This window comes from Symphodus melops (assembly GCF_947650265.1).
Source record: "Symphodus melops genome assembly, chromosome: 8".
NCBI classification, from domain to species: domain Eukaryota; kingdom Metazoa; phylum Chordata; class Actinopteri; order Labriformes; family Labridae; genus Symphodus; species Symphodus melops.
The window spans coordinates 17,559,265-17,581,143 of NC_136698.1; the positions used below are offsets into that span (position 1 = coordinate 17,559,265).

General features: G+C 41.6%; 2 protein-coding genes and 1 long non-coding RNA gene across 3 annotated transcripts; 2 read left to right on the plus strand and 1 right to left on the minus strand.

Moving 5' to 3' along the window:
- The first annotated feature begins 4,755 nt into the window (after positions 1-4,755).
- On the plus strand, positions 4,756-11,019 carry LOC306828343 (uncharacterized protein). The gene is made up of 2 exons (XM_079350727.1): positions 4,756-6,279; positions 9,208-11,019. Exons 1-2 carry the CDS (start codon positions 5,215-5,217, stop codon positions 10,072-10,074), a joined length of 1,932 nt encoding a protein of 643 aa, XP_079206853.1. The 5' UTR covers positions 4,756-5,214; the 3' UTR covers positions 10,075-11,019.
- Positions 11,020-12,834: 1,815 nt separating this feature from the next.
- mydgf (myeloid-derived growth factor) lies at positions 12,835-20,467 on the minus strand. Its single transcript, XM_079349966.1, has 6 exons — positions 20,190-20,467; positions 18,864-18,914; positions 18,611-18,672; positions 18,171-18,252; positions 15,907-15,979; positions 12,835-14,366 (listed from the first exon to the last, which is right to left on the minus strand). The coding sequence occupies exons 1-6, from the start codon at positions 20,346-20,348 to the stop codon at positions 14,287-14,289; spliced, it is 507 nt and encodes a 168-aa protein (XP_079206092.1). The 5' UTR covers positions 20,349-20,467; the 3' UTR covers positions 12,835-14,286.
- Positions 13,007-16,948, plus strand: LOC306827876. The gene is made up of 2 exons (XR_013779683.1): positions 13,007-13,125; positions 16,228-16,948. It is a non-coding gene; the product is annotated as an uncharacterized lncRNA (long non-coding RNA).
- Positions 20,468-21,879: the final 1,412 nt, after the last annotated feature.

Here is a 21,879-nt window from a genome sequence, read left to right on the forward strand (position 1 = left end):
TTTCTGCCCGTCTTTTCCTTCTGTGCAGTTGTGTAAGACGTAGAATAAAAGGAACGGAGGGGTGGATTAAAGTTGAGAATTCAGTTTGCTTATTTTTCTACTTCCCAGTGTATATGTGTCTCGCTCAAACACTTGAGCGAGACACTGAAATTTTTAATTTGGAAATGACTGTCACGACGTGATTATCAGTGGATGTGACTGAGGGCTCTTCATACATTTGGTTGAGCGAGCTTCCACTTGGGTATAATTATCATTTTGACATAATGAAGTTACTACAAAGGGGCTGTCCTGCATCCAAAGATGGGGTGGAAAATTAAGCATGCAGAGGACCCCATTACTCTTTCTTCTTGTGCTCAAGCACAGCTTACTGAGTAATGATTTGTGCAACGGACCTCTAACCTGAAGTAAACAAAGTTGAGCTGGGGCATTGTAGCATGTGACTCTTCTCCCGGATCAAAGGAGCAATTCTCCTGCGTAGTCGCAAAACCCTTTTAGGAAGGACAAACCCAGCCGGATTAACACGGTCCATTCCTGCAAGGATACAGGCAGTTGGTTTTGGCATAACACTACAAAGTCTGGCCGCCTGTCAATACGGGCTCAAACACCCTAATGTTTGAGTTCTGGGTGGTGCAACAAAACAAACCACAGGGCATTGTGTTCAAACAGCAGGCTATTCTCTGCACTGGTACAACATCACACGGCCATATTTCTAGACTTTCTTTTATCATCTGAGCTGCTGAAAATGCCTTTTAGGCCTAATGAAAGAAAAAAAAGCCCAGTGATTGCAGTCAAAATATGAGTGGTACTAAAGAAACCATTGCTGCTACTTCAATGATTGCAGCGTTGACGACAGAAGAAAATATGTATTTGTTGATTTATGCTGCAGCCTATAAAAGAGAAGCAGGTTTTATGCTCTGATGATGACCTGCAAGTGAATTACTCTGCCAATAAACTCAGTGTTTGTCACAGCATGCAAAACACTGTGTCACGTTTTTGATTTAGACACCACACTGTCTGTTTTCGTTCCTCATTTCTATGGAAATGTTCGTGTCAAGGCCAACATCTCAGTCTAACAGCTTCATCTGTATTTTCTAAATCTTATTACAGTGTGTGCAAGGCGTTTAAGGAGAAGCACCTTTTACACCTGGTCTTTGCTGACCTTTCAAGCACTTCCAAATTTGTTCTCCCCACCAATCTCATGTAGGTTAGCTGGCAGAGTAGAGCAGAGCAAGCACTGCTTATTATGTATTACTTTGCTTTTGTAGTCCCTCCACATCGTTACTCATCCAGTATGCTTAAAGGTGCTCTACCCTCTGGCAAGCACATCTATGACAGTCAGCTTTGAAAGTTAGAAGTCTTTCAAAATTCTTTTTTTTCCCTGTCTTTTCTCTGCCTCTCTTTTATTCTTTCTCGGTGTCCCCGCTCCTCACTCTCTCTTCCTTTTCTCGAGTCCTCGGAGAGCACCTGACTGACGTGTTGTTCAAGGAGGAGGAGGGGAGGGGAATCCAAAAGCAAACAATACGAGAAAAAAAAATATGAGTCTACGGCAAAGACACTGCAGTACGCACATAAACACACAACTCAGTGCCGGAGCCCTGAGGATTATCAACAGCGTGACACTGGACACTTCAGGGAAGACAGCATCTGCTCAGTTCCATATTTAATGCCTCAAAAGTGAACAATGTGTTCTCAGGAAATGTTTCTTTGTATCATAACAGAGCCAAATTCATTGTTGCAAACACAAGTAATCCCTAAGAAACTGCACATTGTAGCTGTCCAGGTGGCTATAGAATGCTCCCAAAAGCCCAAACCCATTCACACTGTGACTAAATGCCATTTTTCACAGGACATTTGGACAGACATGGGGCCTTTTGCTTTCAAAGCTTTGCTTTAACAGCTATCTTTTCCGCCGAGTTATGTAAGGTATTCAGTGATGTCCTCTCTCTATTTTTCTCTGTGTCTGCTCAGAGAAATTTAAACGGGGAAACTGTACCTGCAGTGGGAGCAGAGTTCAGCAGACACACATTCATACAGCTGTAGAGTCCCAGCATGCAACGCTCCGCTGCTTCTGGATGGGCCGTCAGTTTGTTACAGGACTCAAAACAAGTGAGGGGAGCTCTACAGGAGGCAGCGGACAAGGTTACAATGAGGCCATATGGTCTGTTTGCTTCTCCCTTTCACCAACTGTTACCAAGCATACTGAGTCTATGACGGTGACAAAACACCTTCTGCATTGGAGGAGTTATAAGAGACACATGTAGCTCAAAGGAGACTTCTTTCCAGCTCTGAAACAGTATCAGTTCATCTTGACCCATCCATCAGTCTCACTTTCATCACATGAAAAGTGGAGTGAAAGCAGCAGGACTTAAGTGGTTAACCAGCCAAAACGCAAACAGACAGCAACTGTGACAGCTACTTATTATTCCACATTGACTTTAAATGGTTGTGCAACGATAGTGTGTGTTTTCCTGCAGTGTTAATCCTGGACCTCAAAAAGTTGCAAGCTGATTTAGAGGTCCCATATTCTGCAAAATACACTTTACTATGTTTTCCTAATACTAGTATGTGTCCCTATCATCAAAAAACAATTATGTATTAAAAGTACATTCTCCCTGTCTTTTTCCTGCTCCACTTTTCAAGATAATGCTCAAACAGGCCTTTTGGAGATGTAGTCATAGTTATATTCTTTCAACATAGTGATGAGGGAAGACAGAGATTCTTGTGTGGTGGGAGGTTTTGCCCGCTGAGTAGGAACTGCCTGGCCAGCGACTTTCACTCATAAAATGGTGATTAACCTCGACATCAATATAACGGTTTGGGATATGGCTAGCAGCATTACTTTGGACAGTGCAAGCGTTTGTAAGGGCCTCAGTTGCCTCTCCAGGAGTGCTGATACAAGATTTTGTGCAGACTCACGTAAAGTGACACACCTCTGGGATAAACAGACAACAGATGTTTCAAATATTAAAATTCAGATTCCATTTGTTTCCTCTTCAACTTCTTAAGGATTAGATTTCATATTTTCAAACTTTCACTTCCTTTCTTTTATGTATTCAGGTTTCATTGTATTTGCTGAGTCTCTCTTCTCTTTATGTTTGGTGTTATTTCATTTACTGAAATATCAACATATATACATACCTTCCAAGTATATATATTTTTTCCTTGTTAAGTTTGTGGATACATAGTTCTGACTGGACAGTAATCTCTTTATCATCCATATTCAGGTTAACATGCACTGACACTAAATAACATGTTTAGCTGAGCTATTATTAAACCTGAATGTCTATCGTTTTTTCTTTTGCACAATCTGTCTGTATGTTTTAATTTTCTTTCATTATTTATTCACTCTTGTGGGGACCTTATTAGTTTTTATGCTCTTCCATTAAATGTAAATAATTGAAACATTATTTCACAGTGAGTTTCAGTTTTAAATGAGTTTTTGAGCTTTTGTAAGCTTTCAGCACTGACATGCACAGATATATATTAAATCTCTAAATGCAGAAGCGACCCAAACACTGTACAGAAATAGTCTTTAACTCTGAGCGCTCACATGCCGTGAGGAACAATCCTCTAAAGGATTAATAGTGGCTGCTCCATTACTTCCACTCTTTATAGGCTTTTTCTATCCAGACTAGCGGTCATTACGCGCTGACAGCAGTCTGTCGACATGTAGGCAGGAATCTTCTTAAAGCCTGCAGATTACACAGAGCCTCTGTCTGTCTCCTCTCCACCCCCCTCCTACCTGTATTGTAAAAAAATATGTCAGTGAATGAAGTCATGTTTTCACAGGGCACTACCAGAGGAATACATTGCCATGCTGACTAACAGAATGACAGATGCTTTGAATGTCTTACTGCTGAGTGACAGAAAACTGTCAGGGCTTTTTGTGTGGCTGTGTTTCTGCCTTTTCATTTCAGATGCTGCCAGGGAGGGTCCCATCCAAGCAGCCACAGTGAAAAAATAGACACCTAGGAGGCATTTTTTGGGCTTGTCAGACACAAGAAATCTAATCCAGACTGCCAAGAATTTGAATTTGAATGAGAAACCCGAAAATAGCAGCTGTCTCCGCATAATTGGAACAAATGGAAGTTGGATATGCGGCAGAAAATAAAACAGGGAAAACAACTGGGATGTAACGGGACACTATTTGCTGACAGTTAGAATAATCTGGGGAGAGCCGTGCCACGGGCAGGCTGTTGTTTAGAAGCAGGCAGCTTATAGTTTCTGTCAAACTGCTGCTGATCTGTGATCTTGTGGGTCGCAATTATGTGCCCCCCTACTATTTCTCCTCCATCCCTTCCCATTGCCATCCTCCCCTCTAAACCCCCTTTGGACTCCTAAGCAGCATTTAATTGTGAGGGGCTGAGCCGAGGAAGGAGTAATCAGATGAGAAAGGAGGTAAGGGGGGAATCATGTGGTATACATTGGCTAACGGAGGGATTAACAACACTAGTTCAGCTGCACTGCCAGGCACATAGGAGGTGGGGGGGGGGGAAAGGAGAGTGACAGAAAGAGGGAGGAAAAGAAAGTAAGGAGAGAGTTGCAAAGCCAAAGGACGATAAGATGAGAGCAGCTAGTTGCAGTGAGAAGAGACAGAGATGGGGAGAGAGGAGGGTAATAGAGAAAGGGAGTTAGAGCAGTGAGAGGGAGTGGGAGGAAGAAAGAGCCAGGAGAGGAGGCAGCGCAGCGCAGTGTAGGGGGGTGGTGGAGAGAGTGCGCGAGAGAGAGAGAGATGTAGAGACAGGAAGCCTCGACTGCTTCTGAGCCAGTGAGACGCAGGCAGGCGGAGAGAGAAGACGGAGCGGGAGAGAGAAAGAGAGAGAGGCCCTCCAAGGCATCTCGGAGACCAGCCCAATGAGGGGATGAGGGGCTAAGGAGCACAACAACAGAAAGGATAGTGGGAAGAGAAGAAGAAACGGAGAAATAACAGAAAGGTTGGTTAAATTAAAAAAAAAAAAAAAAAAAAAAGGCTTCAGCGGAAGAAGGGGAGTCGGGTTGGTGGGTGGGATCTGAAATGAGGAAGGGAAGGAGCAGATAAAAGTTTTGGAGAGGGAGAGAGAAGGAAAAAAAAGATACTGATAGTCAGATAGTGTCATCAAAAAGACAGGAGAAGATTCATGGAAAAAAAGGAAGAAGCTCTGTGTCCCAGGAGTCCTCCTGTTCCTCTTCTTTTTCTCCTTCTGTCTGCGAGGCTGCTGGACATCATCCATCACCATGTTCTCTGACAGCAGAGCTCCAGCGCCGGGGGAGCAGAAAGGCTTCAAACCTCACACCCCTCACTTCATCCCCTGGCTGCGAAATAGTCTGAAACCTCACCAAAGCGGAGACATAGGGCTCAATGGACAGTTCAAATCTGGCTCAGAGGCCCGCAACAACCTGACCCCTCTGGAGAGAGCCAAAGGCATTGGTTTCTTCTCCATCCAGGGGAAGGACCGAGCCAAGAAGGGTGAGCTGCGGTGTAATGGCGTGGGGATGGCGAGGATGCTGCCGGTGGTGCTTAGGGGGCACAACATCCTGCAGGGGAGTCTGGGAAAGCAGAGGGAAGAGAGTCCTGCAAGGTGGAACCAGTCTCCAGAACTGCAACCAGACCCAAGCACCCAGATCAGTCAAGAAGAGGCACCGCAAGGTGTAAGCAAGGGCTCAACAAGGGACCATATTGGAACCCTTCAGCCCCAGAATGACAGGACCAGCACCAAGGTTAGAAAATATGGGCCGCTTATAGGACCACCTCCTACGCCTGCTCCTGAAGAGAAAAACTGTAACGTCCCTGTGGCGATTGGCATGGAAAACACAAGCAAGAAGTTATTGGACTACAGCAGCAACACCACCTACCGCCATAGAGACCTGCATTCCTCCAGTTGGGTTGGCCCAGACAGGCAGGGGCTCATAGAGAGGCAGCATGGCTTCACCTCCAGCTTCAGCTACATTAAACAGCAGAGCAGAAACTCACAGAGCCAGAGAGACCTGAGGGAACCACCTGTGGAGGGTTTCCCCAAGCCACTCAATGGAGTCCTCTTCTCTACTGAGGTTCCTCAGAGTGGACTGGGCTGCACCATGACACTACAAGGACCTAGGAAAGCCAGACAAAATTTGGACCGTATCTCCATCCTAGGCCAGAATCAGACGTGGGTGCAGTACAGGAAGAGAGATGGAGGACAGTCGCAAAAGATGGAGGAAGGCTGCAGCAGGAAAGTGGTTCGGAACCAGATCAAACGAGTGGTGGACAATCTGGAGCATGTCCTTACAGCATTGAGAGATGTACAGCAGGAGATGAGAGAGGTAATGTATTTTTGATAGAACAAGACAGTGTTTATTTAACCACTTTGCCTGCACAATTGTCATGTTTCTTTCCCAGACTGATAAGAAAATCACATAGACCAGTTCAGAACAATCTGAAAAAGTTACTCTATCCTCCCTCATTAATTTACATGTTTCCTCACGCAGGAAATGTTCATGCTAACTCCATTAAACCTTAAGGGCTTGTAGATAACATTGCATGTCCTCAGCAGAATTTAACATGCATTGAAAAGTCAGCAGCAGGATTGCAAGAATCACCCAGAGTCTGCAAACTGCTACTCATACTCTCCTCTGTCATCTGTCACCAAACATTTGCACCACCCTCACTCAAACATTTACATAGGGGTGATTGAGACAATAGCTATGCCCCATTTGCATGATGCATTCAGAGGTTGCTGATATGACGCTCTGTTACTTCAGGCAAAGCAGTTTGCATCTCTAGTCCCCTCTTTCTGTCTCTCCTCCTCCCACATCTCCTCATCCTGCACTCTCTCCACATATGGACAGATGTCACTCACTCCAGGCACAGCTGGATCTGTCCGACTCTTTGTTTATAATCCATTTACGTCCGAGAATTTCTGCCTCATCCAGTAAGTGTGACATGTAAAATCTTGCCTCTCGCAATTTGATCTGGATCTACGAGGTTACAGCTAAGCCTGAGCTAGTAACCTCATCATCCTGGCTGGGAAGGTTTTGTGTGACAGCATTAATATAAAATTGATGAAAGTGCATATAAGCTACACAAAAAGAACAGAGATAAGGAGGGGGAGGAGGAGGAGGGGGAGTTTGCAGACAGTGTGATAGAAAATCTTAAATTTTCACAACAGACATGACAGATCAAAGAAAGATAAGGCACCCGAGAAGACTTTGGTCGCATATTTATTTCAAAGCCCTGTTTTATCATTCTGTTGCATGAGCAGCAACCCTCCGTTTTATTTAATAATCAATCACTGCTATAAAAGGAATTTGAAAGAGCCTGTAAAGCATTCTAGAGAGACTACACAAATATTAAAGCAACACTAAAGACCTCTTATACAACAAGAAGAATAAATCTGATTTTGACACACTGAAAAACTGTGTTATGACTCAACCTCAAGGAAAACAAAAGTCAAACTAAAAGAGTTACTCAACTGACTGATCTCACCAACAGACGAGTCTCAGTGCACATCAGCAGCATATATAAAGACCTGAGGGGTCAATACACACAGTTTTTAATAAACACCCTGGGAACCACAGATAAAAAAAAATAGGGTCCTCTGCTCTCTTTTATCTCCTCTGATTTCTGACATTAACAAGACTGCTCAGTCACTCCTTGTGCGTACACGTGCTGCACTTCAAAGTAAAATGAAATGCCTCACGCAAAGGGCTACAATTTAAAAAAAAAAAAGAAGATGAAGAAGAAAGAAGCAAAGACAAACCAGGTCATCTTTTGACATCAGCAAGGATGTTGTTGAACACACAGAACAAAACAATAATTCATCTGTTCCAGCAGGGCTGAGGATTTATCTGTGCACACAGAGCAGGTGGAGAGATAGGTCAAACATTTTCCCCAGTGTAATTTTCTCCAATCTCTCCTGCCTCTGTGTGTGTGCGTGCATGTGTGTGTGACTGTCTCTGTATGACCTTTAATTAATATGTTTATCTGAATTGTGCATATACGCTGTGCTCACTTAAATATGTAAATTCAGCTGTACACTTACATGATTAATTGTAAAGAGTGTTTGTTTATTTATTCATTTTGCACAAAGAGGTATCGACCTACAATGTTTCTACATATTGCCTGTAGAAGTAATGTTCCCTTTTTTAGGTTTTATTTTCCCTCAGTTGTAGCTCATGTGACACACTTAAAGATTAGTCCTTCACAACCGGTCAGAAGGCGCTTTTACAAGAGTCAACATCTGGAGTGCAGAGCAGAAAATCACTATTTCACACGAGCGTTGTTGTAGAGGCCACAGCCATAAGATTGCTTGTTTTTATATGTTCTTGTATTTTGTTTGAGATTAATGAAATTGGAAAAAGGGGTTTTGGATTATTGTTGGACTGTCCTATTGACGTAAGGGGTTTAAGCTGCTGGTCATGTAAACTCAGTGTATGCAAAGTAAATCTACCATTTTTGATTTATCCTCTTCCTTTCACACGTTGTGCTGAAAGTTAATGAAAAGAATGCTTTTAATGTTTAAAAACTCTCACAGCTCACATAACTGAGTATCTGACCGTAGATTTTTATTGGCTCCAGCCTCTCATCGGGGAGGGTTTGCTGCTTTATGTGTTTTATTTATGAATTCAAGTTGAACTGAGTTTGGTTTTAGACCGTGGAACAAAATAAAAACATTTGCAGATGTCACCTTGGGCTCAGTAGTTTTTAGGTGTTCTTAAAAGCCACTGCAGCATTTGAGTGCTGCACTTTCATTCATTGTGAACATTCAAGAAAAAAGAGATTCAATAAATAATTGCACAAATTGCAAAAGCAAGATACTAGACTTAATCCTTACTGGTGATGAGTGTTTTAAAAAAAATTAGCTGTATCCAACCTTTTCCTTGCCCAGCCTACAAATGCCAGTCTTTACACTGTATACTCAAACGCATGCGCTTTAGTTCGTTTATGTAGTCGGTAATTTGACGTTCCCTGCCTGATAAACGTCCACATCCTTGTTCTCGGTCCATCCTTTCAGTTAGAGCTTTTAGTCAAAGTTTCTGATGCCAAGCTGGGGTAACCCTGATGACATCATCATGACATCAGCAGCAGCTAATTCTCTCAAACAACAAAGCTCGATTCAGAGTCACACCACACACAACTCTTGAAAGTGCTACTCATGAGTAAAACCAGCATAGTCCCTTATTTTCCAATCGCTGTTTCAAGTTCATCACCAGGCTGAATGAATTCATCTGTCCTTGTGTTGTTCCTTCCAGGTGGTGCATCAGATTGACTATCTCACCTCATCCATTGATCTGAATGAGGAGGAGCAGTGGAGGACTGAAGGAGACGACAGCGCCAAGCCTTCCAGCGACAGCAGCTCTGGTTCAGGTTCCAGCTCTGGTGATGTCATGGTGGGAAGCACCAATCAGAGACCATCAGTGAGAGAACATCAGCCAGGAGCGTCAGTCTCATCTGGCATCCTCAGGAGAGATCATTGTCTCAACAGGAGCCAATCTCCGCCAAATGCTCTGTTGTGCCCGAGTCGTACTATTCGCTTCACCTGCAGTCTGGGGTCTTCTCCCAGACGAGGTGGGCGCAGTCTTTCGTCATCAAACGCGCCTCGACTGCAAAACCATGCCACGAATGACCCTAACATGTCTCCCCAAAGAACCCTTCCTGTGAGGCCTCCCACTCCTGGTCTTTCCCCTTTGACCATAAACCTCCACCCCTCCAACAGCCCTGTCTCTCAGCCTCCCTCCCCTGTACCTCTCTCCACTGTGTCTCCAGAGCCTCCCCCGCCTTCCATCAACAACCCTTCTGTCATCAGAGAGAACAAAGTTGGGGAATATGAGACGCCAAAAATCGACGACCAGTCTGTCCAATCTCCATCTGTGAGCTGCCCACCCACAGACCCAAAAACTCAACCTGTTTCTGATACCAACAGAGAGAGGCGAGCGTCCTCAGCAGGCCCCGTTCACAGAAATTCAGAGGCTACACTACAGAAAGGACACTGCCGTAGAGGTCGCAAGCCCCCGCCCTACCCCCACCACAGACTTTCTGATCCAACAGAGAAAGTAAAAGAGCCCCGCAAAGCTCCCCCGTACCCCGAAAAAAGAAGGCTGCTCTCGACCACAGTGTGAGACAATGCAGCGGCAGGAGCAGGAGGCTGAACGAGACGAAGCCATATACACAACAACCAGCCACAAGTCGGCTATAGTGGAGAATGACTTAAGGCTCGTCAAGTTGAGCTGAGACCAAGTTTCTGAGGTCACAGGACGTAACTTCGGGTGAGTATGTCAGGATGAACAGCTCGGCTCTCCGGACATCCTCCTATACAAATCTCCTGAGTGTTTTGGCTTCACAGGGCAATAAAACATCTGTCTGAGTAACAAGAGCTTCTAAACAAATGTTCACTGTGCAATGCACACAGGCTCTCAGATTCACTCAGATTCCCCACATAAAGGGCAAAAGGCAAAGGCCTAACTAGTTAGAATAAGATGGAATTTCAAATCCGACCTTGTGTAATGACAAGAAAACCTGATTGCTGCAATGCACATATGCAGCCAGACACATCCAGTCACATACTGTATGTCAGCCTTTTTTGGGTTGGATAATTGCTGTCAACAGTCGGGATGATTTAACAAGAACTCGGCTACATTGGCCATCAGGGGAGGGAAAAGGTCTGGAGATCTGTGAGGGATTTTGAGACAGACAAGGTTGCAAAATATGAAGAAGTAAGCAAGGCTATATAAGAAGTTAACCGAACATGAGACAGGGGGCAGCTGGTCGTTTGCTGTACCCTTCACAGGGCCCCTGGTGTTCCAGAAATCGCATCTCCTTTGCTGCCTCTGGCTTGACCGACCCAGCCACGATCTCCATCTGTTCCCCTTAAAATGTCAGGAGACACAAAAAGGGCGAAATCAAGGGAAGGTGATTACAAAAGGAAATGGGAAAGAAAACTTAGCTGCAAATCAAGCTTAAAAATCTAATCGATGGCACTTTATCTTGGCCATCTGAGGTTATTCTTTCTGAAATATTACAATACCTTCTTGTGGCGTCTTTTATAAGAATATTATAATATTGGATTTTTGTCAGTTATATTAAGGTGATGTCTATTCCTAAAACTGGTAAAGTAAAATACAGTGCAAGTGTGTAGTGTTTGTAGTTTATGAAGGAAAATTTGATCAAAGTCAGAAATGTAGTTGCTTTATGAGTGTTTAAGTTTATTGGATAACTAAGTGTCACAGAGGAAGGAGATAAATGCTCGGATACACTAAAACATTGGTGAATTGGCTCAGGATAATTTCAGATTTTTTACATTTTGAGTCTTCATACTGTGTCTAAACGCTCAATGCTGGCAGCTAAATGAGAAGCTTAGATTAACATGCTCCAGAGCTTAAAATGACTCACGCTATATTCACCATCTATGTATTCGATTACTGCAACTGTTATGCCATTACTAATTATGGGGTGAAATTAAATTCTTACCTGATGATAGCGCAAACGTTGTCCTGAGGGTTTAGAGGTGCAAGATAAATGTGTACTGAAATATGTGATGTTCAAAAAGGGGATGCTAAATGACCAAATATATTGTTACATCTATCTCTGGCTTAGCTGCTGGGCTTATAACCAATGACAGCAAGGTTACAAGTATACATTTGTTTTTATGTTTGGTCTACTGCAGTCAGACAGTCAACCGGCACTAGAAATGGAGTCATGGACTATCAAAGTTTCATTGTTTCAAAATGTTGTATTGCAATACACTGAATAGTTGATACAGTATTTCAGCCTGTTGTGTTGGACTGACTCAAAGAGCCTTCTCTGGAGGCTATTTACTAGCTAGTCTTAAAAAGTCTCTAATCAAGGCTTTTTCATGCAAGCTATTTTAATGTAAGCCAGTGTTTGGCAGCATCAAGTGTATCTAACTTCCTGGTTCTGGCACAATAGGGGAAAAGGTTGAAGTAAACATCTTTACTGGTACCAGATGGTAACAGTTGTTATATGTGTTTAGGGTCTAAATGACAGCACGGCAGTTCTGAGTCTCAGAGCAGGGCTGAACAGGTCGTTAACAAAGAGCTATTGTACTAGAGACACTTGTTACTTAATGGAACAACCAGCTTGAGAACAAAGAGACAAATTCTTTTCTACATAAGGCCACAAAAATGGAAATGAGAGTCTAAAATGGTCACATCTTTGCAGTAGGATGCTTTAATCTGTGGGAGTTTCTTGGCACAGCTTTTCCCAGCTCTGCTCTTACCAGTGGTGCTACAAAATGGATTTTCTCGACATGAAATACAGGTGTTCAGTATTAACAGACATTGTTAGATTTTACAGCAAAGCAACGGTAACTATGCAATTCAATGATGCTTGTTGAGTTCTCAAATCAGAGAACTTAAACTAACGGATGATAATTTCAGGACAATCACGATTACTGATTTACTCTTGGCTTAACATGAATGAATAAATCCCTCCGGACTCTATTTCTCTATAAGCTCTCAAAGGTCAACATACTATGAATTCCCATATGTGAAGCTGGATTTAGCAGATCCACACTGTAAAGCCTTATTCCCGAGAAATTAACAAGAAACAATGGAAGCTCTTTATCTCATGGAAAACGTTTATCCGAGGACAATATGCATTAATTGAAGTGATTACAGAGAACATTTTTCGCATTGTTTATTTTAATATAAAGTTTCATTTGTCTGCTCTGTATGCAAACCGACTTTAATTTAGGAATACATTGGTGCTAGAATCACAATTGCTGTTTGTTAGGACAGATATGACAGGGGCATTAAATTTTTTTAAAAAAAAAGCCCTGCACCGTGTAATGTTACCCTTAAGCAATGTTGTAGGAGGTTCAATCAGATCATGACTGACATAACGAGAGAGGAATTTGACAGTTATCTCCGAAATTGTGACATTGCGTCTTTATTGAAACATCCATCACATTTCATCATGAATCAGGACAGCAAAGAAGAAAGAGAAAACATGTACAAAAAAAGTAACTCCTTTTGTTTGCTTATCTATCCTGGGTCAGCAACCGGATGTGGTTTTTTCTTTGTTGTGATACCAGAGGGAGCCTCGACTTTGACAACGGGACGAACAAACGGAGCATGTCTTCAACTCCTCAGCAGAACTTCTCACGACAGATGAGAGAATCCAAACCCAGACGAGGCGACGTTCGAATCTCTGTGAGTAATCCCACCTCAGAATCAAATCAGCAAAATCCTCAAATCTGAAATCAATCCCCAGAACTCATCTTGTGGACACTTGTGTGGCTCTAAGAGGGTTGGATCAATGTAAGGAAGATAAAGGCAATCCTATACGCCACATAGGGGATCAGGGAAAGGAGGAGGACCTGTAATCACAGGGATGTACTTCTGAAACCTGCACAATCCGCGCTGATCCACACATGTGGCACAGAAAGATGAAAGTAAAAGTTTCAAAAAGGCCTCCAGAATACGGGATGACATCTCTTTGCCGTAAATACTCTTTGATCTAAATGCCTGTGCACGCTTGGCGTTTGATTTATATTGGGTTATTAAAATTGCAAAGTGACTGAAATTTCCTGTAATAAGGAACTTCACCATTGTATCCAGAAGGTATCACATTCAAAGGATCAATATCAAGAATAATCTTTAGTTTACAGTAGATTTGTTTTTTCATTTCTGAATCTGCTATCAGCTCTATAACAAGTATCCCCTCTGATCAAAAACAGCACAGAAAGTCATGAAAATGGTACTAATTGGTGATTTATGGGATGAAATGCATGCAGAGAATGAGATTGAGAAAAATGTAATTATTTTTGCGCGTGTAATGTCGCTGTAGAGGATTACTCACTTCCTTCTCAGGATTACATAGGATGGATAAATCCCTCCCTACTCTAAATATGTAATCTATACTCTCAATCCCTATAACATCAATCCTCTACACATTCACATACATTCCCACCGGATCAGAACTACATTTGCTTTCAGTAAATCTCACAGCTTCAGTCACCAAGAAACAACGATGGAAGCACTTTATCTTATGGCAGAATTTTAACTAGGACATTATGTAGTAAAAAAAATTGGAAAACTCAACAGATTCCTCTCTGTGTTTTTATCACATGAAGTATTTCCATGCATAAATCCATCATTAAAACATGGCAGATGGTTTATATACTGACACACAAAGTGCGGCAATAGCAGAATCCTTCCTTTCAAGTTTTGGTCGTCAGTCCAGAAATTCTCTCTCCTAAATCCATCCTTCATTTACTAAAGAGCTGAAACCAAGAGGCTCCTTCCCCAAGCTCATCAAGCTGATCTGATTGGTCAAAAAAATCCACCGAACAAAGTCAGTCATCCGACCATCTACAGCTCATCATGTCGAGTCCGTCCAATGGCAGTCAGCTTGGAGAGTTGAGCGCTGAACTTTCCATCCACGTGGGTCACTGGAGGTTAGAGAGAAGAGAGAGTTTATGTCACAGACAATTTTAAGACAGAAACAAGGACACACGGCTTCACTGGTGATCCTGAAACTAGCAAGCATCATCATGAGAAGGAGAGGGGTCTTCAGGGCTGCAGAGCCAGCAGTTTGAGGCCTGCAGGTCCAGACAAGTCTGCACTAACTGCAGAGGAAACTAACAGATCAGCAGCTCAGACTGGATGTAGATGTGCACCATCTTTGGGTTAAAACGGTTATAGCTGCTACCACATGCATACAACAAATGATGTCTTTACTCAATCTATTGATCATTGTTAATATGTGAGGTATTTAATCTAAAATGTATCAGTGTTGTTCACAAGAATATATTTTCTACTGAATAGAGAGCGTGTTTTGCTCTACTGTGTATTGGAACAATTGACTTGGTGGTGCTTTAACACAAGTACTGTCTGCTGTATTCACTAGCTGGCTTTGGATTGGCCACCAGTGATACTGTTAATAACGTCAAATAGGCTAATCAGTCTGATGTTTGTTGGTCTGAAAAGTGTGATTCATGGCTACAATCTGTTAATGTGTTTGCAAACTTACAGACAGTTGGTGTTGTGCTTTTACTTACATACCAACTCGTGGTACTTAAAAAAAAAAATAATCTCCTGCAGCCAGAAGAGCAATTTCTCATACATCTTCATTGTAAAAGTAAAAAAAACTGTTGAATAACCATCTTGAATTAAAAACAAGGACGTGGTCTTTTTCCATTCAAAATGTGTCAACCATTTACATTTAGAACACATAACAGAGCCGAGGAAAACTGTTGTATTGGTAAACACAGGCCAGATTATAACAGCTGCTCCAGATTGGTTTTAATACATGACTTTAAACCTACTCTACACGTGTGGCTTTCATTGCCTGCAGGAGGCGCAAATGAAAAAATTGTAAACATGGCAATCAGTCTGCCTGTAGGAGGCGACACCTACAGGCATCTGCAGGTGCAAATACACTTCCTTTCTATAGGTAGAGAAGATCGGCAGGTTGAGCGGGTAAAAAAAAAAAAAAGCCTTCCACAACACAGTATCCCCCCCACCCTGCGGATTTTTCAACCTTCTTATTGTAAACATTGTGAGTGAAAGTTTATCATAGTGTAGTAATGCTAAGGCGTCTCGCCCTGTATTTCAAACAGAAAGTGTTCTCCCGAGGTCTCACGGGGAGGGGATTATCATTAAGTCTGTGATAGCTGTGGGACTTGAGTCAATAAGCCTCTGTTCTGTAGCGTCTGATCTGATGCTACAGCGAAGTTTTGTGTGACTTGTCAAATCCTGCTAATCACAGTCCGGAACTGAAGTCACAGTGGGGATTTGTGCAGAAAACTGAAAAAACAACAAACAATGCTACAGGGACAAATGGCAGCCCACTCACGGCTGCAGCATGTGCTTAAGAGGGAAATCAGCAGGGAACTGGCAACTCAATGAAGCGAGGTAGAGAGGGAGCAAGAGATTGACATAACAAGCAGAGAGTTGATTGAACACTTGGAAATACAATCGATTTCTCACCTGTTGAGTCTCCTACAGTAAATTCCTCCGGTTTCAAAGGCACGTCACTTTGTCCTGCTGCCGCTGTCTGCGACTGGAAACAGCAGCGATGAAGAGGAGGGGGAGGAGATGGGGGGGAGGAAAAAATAAACAAAACAGAATGAGAGGCGGCACAGGAGACAGCTATTTTTCGCAACAAATTGGAGAGGAAAGTAGGAGGATGTCTTGCCAAGGTCAAGGAAATGCTGTGTGGGGGTGGCAGGTGTGCTTGTTTGCGAGCTTATTTTTGCCCAATCATTTAGTGAAGTTTTTTTTTCTTTTCGGTGTGTCTTCTACTTTCAGGGCAAAGCGAACGAGCAGGAGGAGGAAAACATGTGCTCGCACTAATGACAATGTCAGGCTTGTCCTTGCTGGGGGAAAGGAGGCGTGTCAAGGTGCGCTTCACTTCACAGACGACCACATCAGACACGGCAGACCTCTGCTAAGTGACCGAACTCGGAGAGAGTCCAGACATTAACCTTCATCGAAACATTACGAGCAAAGACACTACGTTTTAAGTTTGACTTCCAGGAGAAATAACGAGTTTCTCTTCCTCTGACTGTCTGTCCCTGTTTTAGTTTTTCCTAGGAGGTGTTACTGGCTGAGCTGGAGCTCATCAATCATCAATCAGGGATAAAAGATCTCAAATGTACAGGTTCTACATGTGGGGCGTATAATGGGTTTCCATGGACACTTGAGTGGTAATAGAAGGATAAGTGCAGTAAAGCTAAAGACAGGTCCAAATGACAGGTGAGACTGCAGCTCTATTCATACTGTACGGTCGAGTGCACTCTGCACTGATAATGTCAGGTATCTTTAGTGTAGAAAAGCCTTTATATAATCCAAACTGGGCTCTAAAGTATGCCCCTGCAGCCCCCGCATGGTGGAGGGGAGGTGTCCCGCCCATGCCTGTCAGATTGTTTTTATACATGTATGCTTCATATAAATGCACAATATGTGATGCATGTGATGATACTGTTGTATTTTCAGTGTGCAAAATAAAAAGATATCTATTTTTTTTTAATTGTTGCTGGTTGTTAGTTTTCCTAAAATAACATCTGTATGATGAGGAACGGTTCGTCCTGTCAGCAGTGAAGGATGCAGCGTGGCAGGTGTGAAGTTACATCTTTGTGTTTCGGGGCTGAGTCAAAATATTCAGTAAAATGTAAAACTTTAGAGAAAACATGGAAGCTTGGCTGGTTCATAGTGTAAGAACAGGGACTTGTTGCCCCATTTAAAAAGAGATTTGAGCTAAGTCATAACGGTGTGATTCTAAAAAAAATACCTACAACTAGTTTTGTTACTGATTACTCCAAGGCAGTATCATGCCGACATTGTCTCTCTTTGATTCCAGCTTCTGGTTTTCACCTGTCCTCTGCTTTCTTATATCATATAGGAACATCCTGGGGTTTTATATTACTGCATCTGCTGAAAATGGTAGCTCTATCTTCATTTTAAAAATATGATTATGTTATACAGACTTTTTCAAAATGTCCAGCTAAGTGAGCATAAGACGTTTAAATTAGAGTAGATCAATAAGTGATACTTTATTCTATTCATGAATGATGATATCTTTTGACTCATCTAATCCCCACCTTTACATTTACTTCACACAAACATGAATATCTAAGAATCAGGCCCATAACATTCAAATGAGCGTGATGTGTTTTTCTTCTCTCACTGAAGACATGATCAGAGTGTTAGTCTTTATCTCACATCCCCATCACATGTGCTGACCAAAAGCAAAGTGAAGAAGCTAAGCATCCTGGCTTTGATGTTCTCCCTCAGCCTGATTTATGTGCTTGCAGTATTTGGACGTGTGTAGGTGTTAGGGTTATTATTTACTGGCCACACAAAGATGTTCATCAAGTGTATTTAGATTCTGGCACACACACGAAATGTTACGCTCAGATATTATTTGCGGATAAGAATGAGGAGCTTTATCTCAACACTGACAGGGAAAAGTCTGTTCTGCCGTTTGTCTTTGTTAAGCCGTTAAGTCGAATAAGCTTTTTTTTGCTGTCCAACATATTTCATCTTTAAATCAGTTAGAGAAAACTTGGGTACTTAGAGTCAGGATATATTAACGTTGATTGTTGAAGAAGCTAAAACCCCTCAATAACTTAAAGTAAACACTCCCCAGTAAATACTAAGATCAGTTGACAACAGAAACAAATATACAGTATGTGTAGGCAGAAAACATTTACATCTCATCGTTGAAGGTAAACTGGTTCTTTGATACTTACATATGCATTGGCATATTCAATTTTGGTTCCCTTCATTTCAGCTTTGAACTGAGTGAAAAACAGGTATGACTTCCCCTGGGGCCTGGTAGAGAGGACAAAGAAACAAGTTTCAGCAACATTAATTAATTTGTATTCATTCATTCGCTTATTAAGTCAATGTCGGACATGAATACATTTAAACCATGAGCTCTGCCGAGTTGTTTTTTTCTCCTCCACTCTTCAGGGACTGTCATGATTAACTAAACTCAGAGAGTGACTCAGTGGAAAGAGAAACAGACGGCGATGATTCTCACTGAAGATGTGCTGAACATCAGGGTCACTGAGCTAAAGAGGAGGGTTTGCATAGAAAGCTTAGTATCCTCTGTGTGTGTGTGTGTGTGTGTGTGTGTGTGTGTGTGTGTGTGTGTGTGTGTGTGTGTGTGTGTGTGTGTGTGTCTCACCTCCACACAGAGCACGAAAACAGTCTGTCATCGTCACTCAGACCCACACTCATTAGCCATTGCTGTTTGAAGAAACAAACAGAAGACAATATTTATGCATAACCTGCTGCATTTTAATTAATCATATGATACAAACAGCTTAATGGAGTAAGCGGTGTGTGTGTGTGTGCGCGCGGCAGAGAGAGAGAGAGAGAGAGAGAGAGAGAGAGAGAGAGAGAGAGAGAGAGAGAGAGAGAGAGAGAGAGAGACTCACCTCATTGGTTCCCCCTTGTGAGGCATATGTGAATGAGCATTCATACTCCCTCTGTAATAAATAGAGTAACAAAGTGTTAATGAAGAATTTAATCTCTCATTACTGGTGTTATTGACTTTTTATGTTTTTAATTTAACACAATTAGGGAAAAGACTGCTGACCAGTGTTAGTGTTGATTTCATGCCTTTATCAAATTAACGTTATTTAACAAACCTGCAAAAACACTTTGCAGCTTTAAAAGGCAAGCAGCAGGCAAATAGCAGTTTTGCGTAAAGCAGTCAATAATGTGACAGCCTTTCATGTCAGGTTGCGATCCTTTTTCAGAGTGCTTTATTTTTAGTGGAAATACTGATTAGAAACTTTTGAATTAAACATTAAACAGTTTTGTCAGAAGAACTTTACTACATTTCAGTTTAGAAAGGCCTGGTTTTTGGTTAATTCTCTGCTATCAATGTGCCTTTATCTTTATAGTTTCTACTATTATTTTTAAGGCTTTAAAAAAAAAAAAATCTTTTATCCCCTTTATATAAGTCCATATACATGTTCTATTATTATTGTGTCTTATACTATGTATGATAGATATCTAGATAGATAGATCCCGAGGGAAATTCAAGAAGCCATTTGCTTCATGTTCTGTTTATTAAATGGGCCACATAAAGACGTTTGCTCATATTACTAATAATATTATGATAATGTCAGCTCACACATATCACCACTAACACCAATTGTAACTCTTGTTGCTGCTATGGCTTCTCAAATCGTCTTCTTAAAGGATTGTATTGATGTCTGTTACGTCATGATATTTTATGGACACGTTATTGATTAATTTAGAGTGAATAACGGATTTAAAACCTCATAGATTACTTTAAATTGTCACATAGAATGAATCATAAGAGATAATTGAAGTTATCAATATTAGCTTGAAACTTCATAAGGGATATCTGTCAGCCAATGAATGGAGCCGTTGTGGCACTATGGCACGTGTCAGCCTCTCACGGGCTGTGTCGTCATCACGCTGCGTCAACAGCTGACCAGCGGAATGTAGTTTTTCCACTTTTGATAACAACACAGATGTAAAAACGAATGTGGCGAAAGAAACAAACCTTGTATAACCAAAAATAAAAGTGTAACATGTATTATTATATAATTATTGAGGAAACAACATTTTTAATACGAAGGAGCACCTAACATAAATCACCTGACAGGACGACGGTGGACGGTTCAAGTTGTCCGATTAATCTGTTTTTATTTTATGCCCAGATGGAGGTTATCACATTGTTTCCTATTTATGGAGAGAATAAGATTTAATACAGTCCAGTTACTTACAAGTCCTTCGGTGAAGGTGTGCACAACTCCTCCCGGTTTCACGTTAAACTCCACCGTCTTTGTGGACTCAGCAGAGGAATGGACCGGGACCAACGCTGCTATCCACATTATCAGCAAAAAGGCCAAGTGAACAGAACTAAAGTGGTTTTGTCTCGCCATCTCTCCTTCCTTCTCTGATGTGTGTGTCGCTACTTGGCTGAGCAGGAATCCCGTCGACTATGATAATCGTCACAAGTTGCGTCACAAACCTAGAACCCACAGAGTTTACGTTGAAGCTGCCACGTGTGGCCTCACGATGTCGCCCTCGTGCAATTTATTCAGCAGCATGTTTGTGTTATAAATGCTCAAAAAAAGGACAGGATTTTAATAGTTCCAACTATGTGAATGCGACATCATTTAATCTGAGTTTACTGAGCATTTAAATACATGTTTGACCTTGAAATAACAGTTTGATTAATCCACTGATGACCAGCCCTCTAATCATCCACTAATCCGAAAGTGTAAAACACAATTTGTTCAGCACAATATGTCCCAAAAGGAAAGCTTGTGTTTCTGAACAAAGGATTATACTGTACTGCCACTTGGTTCCATTGAGAAAAAAAATACCACATCAAGTCTTATATACTCTGGTGTCTCATCTTTCCACAATCAATGTCTCTTCACTGCAGGGCTACATATGGGGTAGATAAAAGCAGGAACAGATGAACATGGTGTTTGGATTCTGGCCATTTAGCTGCCTGGTAATATTAAAATGATATTGTTGGGTTTATAATGATTAAATGTGCTATATATTTATAAGAAGAAGACTAATAAAAATTAAGTAACAAGTAAGTACGTACTCAAGCATGCAAGATGTTCATGTGTAACTGAATATTTCTGCAGAAATTAATTTAATGTGCTACATGAAAAGTGCAAAAAACACTGCAGTCAACAAAGTTATGAAGTTACTCGTCTGAGTATTTGATGAGCACATTTATACCTGTATAGAGTATAGGCATAGTGAAAAGCAGTTTAAAACATGAAGAAACAGTGAGAATATTGCATGTTTTGCTGAAATATCTTAATTCAGATAAGACACTGGATTTAGCTGAGGATGTTTTGTTGGATATTTGGAAAAAAGAAACACAAATCAATTATTCTTTTACAAGTAAAAAGATACCCCATAGAGAATGTTTGTATATTTCTTTACGATAACAATACCATTTTTTCTCGGCTTTTAGAAATGTCCATATATCTTGAGGAAATAAATAACTCTTAAGTAATTTGCCATATGTATAAGCTAGCAGCACAAAATATAATATACGAATGGAAACGTTGCATCAACAAAAATTCGACCTCACAAGAAAAGTGAGCCCAAGCAAACAAGTTTTCCCAGTCATCATAAAAAGTACAGAAAATTCTTGTTTTTCACTGGAGAAAAAAAAAAAAAGACAAAGCAGTCTTGTGTCTGCTCCTGTATGTCTTTTGTGTGGTTTTTATACCCATGTCTCTGGAGCCATGACGTGTCCGCCTGACACACAAACATGTGTTCTGTACAAGAGGAGACACCTGAAGATTGTCTGACACTCAGGTGTAAAACCTATAAAACAATACGAGCATTCAGAACCAAATACAGACAAAATGTAAGAGGAGGGTTTCAGCTGAAGAGCCTGTCAGCCCCCCTCACCCTACACTCACCCTCACCTCAGAC